We start from the raw sequence: 4767 nt of genomic DNA, 5'->3' as shown, positions 1-4767 counted from the left end.
GCTCTTAAACAGTTTCCAAGGAGAATCCATTGAGATTGAAAGATTTCAGATTTCAAGCTTCCTTTCACATCTCCGAAAGTACTGGAGTTAAAATATTCTTTCAGAAAAGAACTACATATTCTCAAGGTTCCCAAATAGTTCCATTTCACACAATATTTTTTATGGGATGAGTTTCAATGGGAGAAATTAAATTTTTCATTAACTCTTCCAAAGTCTGTGACATTTAATTCATTTTTCATAGAGAATGTTTTGAATTGTGGCCGATGACAATATTGTTTAATAACTGATGTTAGCTTTCAGCACAGTGAGTGAATATCAAGTATTAAATAAAATCACTAGTAATGGAATTATAATGATAAAGAAATATAAGATGAAAAAATAGAAATATAAGATGAAATTTAAGATACTTATTGCTAAAATTCGGAGCATTATGCCTTTTTTTACAACATTTACAACACAAAGGTGTCAAGCAGAAATTCAAAAACATTTTAAGCAATAACTGTAGATGGTTTCATGGCTCTGACACTAATGTGAGCCTGGCAGAGATGTCTATTTATGGACATGAACTTGGAATGTCAAAATTTATCTTATTATTATAGATATTTAAATCAATGAAAATATTTGACATTTAGACTACTCTGTGCCCTTATTGATAATAATATTTTTATTAAAGTACTTTTAAATGTTCAAACTAATGTATACCTACAAGTTTATTTCCCACATTCTCTTTAAAAATTCTGCTTCCCCAGGGTCTGCCCCTCTGTCACCCCAAAGAGCTGGGATAGGATGAGGTTGGGGAGAGGAGAGTGGGCAGGGCTGCCCCGTGTCCAGGCGTCCCCACTCACGCACGGGCCTGGTGTGAGGAACAAACCTGCACCCGGGGGACCCGGGGCCCTGGGACGGGCAGGGACAGCCACAGGCACAGACTGTCTGGCTCAGCCCCGGAGCAGCCTCCTCCCTGCACTGACGTGCATGAGTCTCAGGGGGACAGAGGGGACTGGAGGGACCCGGGGTGGACGAGCACATCCTGCAGGAGGGACATGTGGGTGTGACCCGGGAACAGAATCTGTGGGAAACATGGTCTCTGGGTCCTCAGATGTGGGGGAGTCAGGGGCAGGGAGATGAGCAGACGAGGGGATGGACCAGGAGGCAGCAGTGAGGCCACAGGAGCAGGAATCTGACAGAGGAGGCATCAGGACACACCACACATGTCCAGATCATTCAGTTCCAGGACAGTGTTGGATCCTGGGGAGCAGGCAAACAGGGACCTGCACACCCCACCTCCCTGCACACCCGTCCCTGTGTGGCCTCCCCAGACCAGGGCTGTGCTGGAGGAGCAGGGACAGGCTCTCCAGGGTGGGGAGGGGCTGGGCATGGTCAAGTGTCCTCTGGGACTGTGCCCTGGACAACCTCTGGGAGGTGTGCTGGGTGGAGACGCTGGGCGTGGCAGGAGGGGGAGCTGCGGGACTGGGGCAGTGGGGAGGGGCATTCACTTGGGTTTATTGACACATGTGAGATTCTAATTTGTTCAAGTTTGTGGGAGAGAGTTGAAATTTACTGGTCTTTACCAAATTTCAGAAACAATTTGGACAACATAATAATGACACATGAGAGGGAAATAAAAGGTTGAATTAGCAGGACACGCAGAGGAGTATATGAGAGTCCATAGCACCTAGAAGGAGTAATTACCTGGTAAATAGATTGAATCATTATTCTATACTTATAACTCATCTTATGCTCAATACTTGAAGATTTGACAATTCTTGCTCTTCTCTTTCATACAGATGATGGCTCCAGGGGTGACCAATCTCACGGCCACGACAGAATTCGTCCTCCTTGGGTTCCCCACACAGGGGACCATGGGCTTCCTGCACCCGCTGCTCTTCTCACTGGTCTACCTGTGTGCCCTGCTGGGGAACGGGCTCATAGTCTTCATCACCACGCTGGACCGGCACCTCCACACCCCCATGTACTTCTTCCTGAGGAGTCTGTCCTTCTCGGACCTCTGCCTCATCTCAGCCACTGTCCCCAAGTCCATTGCCAACTCTCTGAGGCATAGCAGCTCCATCTCCTTCCTGGGATGTGTCCTCCAGGTCTTTGTGCTGTTTCTTTCAGTAGGTGCTGAGCTGCACTTGCTCACAGTGATGAGCCTTGACCGCTATGCTGCCATCTGCCACCCCTTACACTATGAGGTCATCATGAGCAGGGACAGGTGTGTGCAGCTGACAGCTGTGTCCTGGCTGGGTGGGGGTCTCGATGCTGTGATGCACACAGCTGGAACATTCTCCTTGTCCTACTGTGGGTCCAACGTGGTCCACCAGTTCTTCTGTGACATCCCCCAGTTATTGGCTATTTCCTGCTCAGGAAATTTGATAAACGAACTTGTCCCCATTCTCATCAGTGTGGTCTGGGGTATGTGCTGTTTCATTTTCATCATCATTTCCTATGTCCACATCTTCTCTGCTGTCAGGAAGATCCCATCCACAGAAGGGAAGGCCAAAGTCTATTCCACCTGCCTTCCCCACCTGCTGGTTGTGGTGCTGTTTCTCTCCACTGCATGCTTTGCTTATCTGAAGCCGACCTCAGGGACCCCGTCCATGTCTGACCTGGTCATTTCTATGTTCTACACGGTGGTGCCCCCCACCTTTAATCCCATCATATACAGTCTGAGGAACCAAGCCTTGAAGACAGCTGTGGGGAGACTGATAAATGGCAAATACTTTTAGATGTGAGATTTCATAATGTAAAATTATAACTCCTCATTAATTCAGCTTTTCCCCTCTAACTCTTACATGTCATCATTTATAAAGCATAGGAATTTTTCCTTTTCCATAAATTTATATTCTCATATTCTTCCATAAACTCCTGTTTCCTAAAATACTACAATCCTTTCCCCAACCCCTCCGTACATGGTATGCATAGACTGAAACCAGCTCATGGATAAAAACATGTATTTGGTGTAGAAAGAATGTTTGAGAACTCAGGCATCACCAATTTTACAAAAATGAAGCAGTGGTAAAAGGGGTAGTCCTTGAGAGTGCATGGTCACGAGATCCCAGTTCTGGGCACTTAGTTCCCACAGCCAATGTGTGTCTCCACTGGGAGGCTCATCTTTGTGGAATGGAGGGAGACAGAGAGTGGGGTCCCCACATCCCTCACAATTTCTTTTTTTTTAAATGCTGATGAACTTGGCCTCTCAAGTTTGTTTTTTTTTAAGATTTATTGATTGATTGATTGATTGATTGATTGATTTATACAAGCACTGGGTAGAGTCAGAAGCGCGGGAGGGTGAATGGATTCACCAGAGACAGAGAGGGGAACAGAACAGGCAGACTGACGAAGAACACTGCTGAGGGGAGCAGCGGGCGGCTGGAGAGGTCTGCTTGCCACGTGGGACCCTCGCTGGCAGCCTGGTATCGAACTGGCCCTGCAGAGGCTGCAGGTAGCTTTGGGACTCAGCGCTCAACAGCTGTGCCACAAGGGGAGGCCTCTTCACAATTTCTAATGGAGCATTTTCCTCTAGGAGAAGTTCATGTTTCTGCTCCAAGGACAAAGGGAAACCACATTTGACTCTGCCAGAGATAGAAGGATGGTGGTTCCTTGGTTAGTAGGAATCTGGGATTGAATCCTGAAATTGATGGAAACATTAATTTATATGATGCCCTGTTTTGATGCTAATGTAACTAACATTCCCTTGATGTGGAATTTTCAAAAGTAAAGTTATTGGAATTATTTTTGAAGAGCTACATTTCTACTTAAAAATTTATAATTTTAATTGTTGTATTTATTTTTAGGTTCCTTATTTATCCAGATTGTATCTTGATCCTATACCAGGTCTTCTTCTCGACCTTCTTGTAGATTACACTTAAGCCCAGTTTTCTTCTACATGGGAACTATGATATTTTTTATTATGTAAAACATCATGCAAAATAAAGCAGGGAAATATTTGTTCATTCTACACATCTGCACTCAGTGTTATTGTTTCCCTAACACTGAGAATGTGAGCTGGGCTTGTTGTTCTTGCTCTCAACTACTTTCTCTGGAACAGGTCACTGTGTCTCCAAATTCTCCTGATTGATTATCACATATTTGTCCACAAAAATATTTCTTATAATAATATGTATAGTTATCCACAAAACCTGACTAGTGCATTCAAATTTCAGAATTAAACATGAGTTAGAAAATCACTCAAATTAGGAGCCTCCCTGGTGGTGCAAAGGGTTAAGATGCAACCTATGAAGCTATCTGCATCCACTGAAGCACCAGTTCAATCCCGGGCCAGGGAGCTACACACTTGGTGCAGCAGACCTCTCCTGGCTCTCCTGCTGCTCCCCTTAATAGTATATTTCAGTACATCTGCTTGTTCTGCTCCCCACTCTGTCTCTGGTGAATCTTCTCACCTCTGCACACTTCTGGCCTGTGCCCCAGTTATTGTATACATAATACATCTTTAAAAAAAGGAATCTGAGGGGAAAAAAAAAGAAAATCACTCAAAGGAATATTCATTTCAGTGATAGTATGAGATCACAGTTGCCATCCCTTGGGATATGACGTCATTCACTGGTCAGACTCTTGTTAATGTATTTTTTATTTTCCTTTGAACAAAACCAGTGTCTGTTGAGAAGGGATCTTTACCATGAGTGTTTCATTGAAATGTCACATTAATTGGTTATTTGTTCTTATCAAGGATGACATTTACACTCTGTACTGTTTTCACCGTGGGTCACTTTTCACTCCCCCACACACACAAGTGTCCACTCAGAATCT

At 44.5% G+C, this 4767-nt stretch overlaps 1 protein-coding gene across 1 annotated transcript; it reads left to right on the top strand.

The window, feature by feature from the left end:
- The first annotated feature begins 1775 nt into the window (after positions 1-1775).
- LOC119250899 (olfactory receptor 14A16-like) lies at positions 1776-2726 on the top strand. The gene has a single exon (XM_037518474.2). It carries the CDS (start codon positions 1785-1787, stop codon positions 2724-2726), a length of 942 nt encoding a protein of 313 aa, XP_037374371.2. The 5' UTR covers positions 1776-1784.
- The last annotated feature ends 2041 nt before the right edge of the window (positions 2727-4767 follow it).

The sequence above is a fragment of the Talpa occidentalis genome, unplaced genomic scaffold, assembly GCF_014898055.3.
Source record: "Talpa occidentalis isolate TD23 unplaced genomic scaffold, MPIMG_talOcc4v2.1 talOcc4.18, whole genome shotgun sequence".
Lineage (NCBI taxonomy): Eukaryota > Metazoa > Chordata > Mammalia > Eulipotyphla > Talpidae > Talpa > Talpa occidentalis.
The sequence above is the reverse complement of the archived record's forward strand: the minus strand, read 5'-3'. Positions and strand labels throughout refer to the sequence as shown.

Coding starts and splice junctions, on each gene's coding strand:
- LOC119250899 (XM_037518474.2), top strand. CDS start 1,785: ATGATGGCTCCAGGGGTGACCAATCTCACGGCCACGACAGAATTCGTC.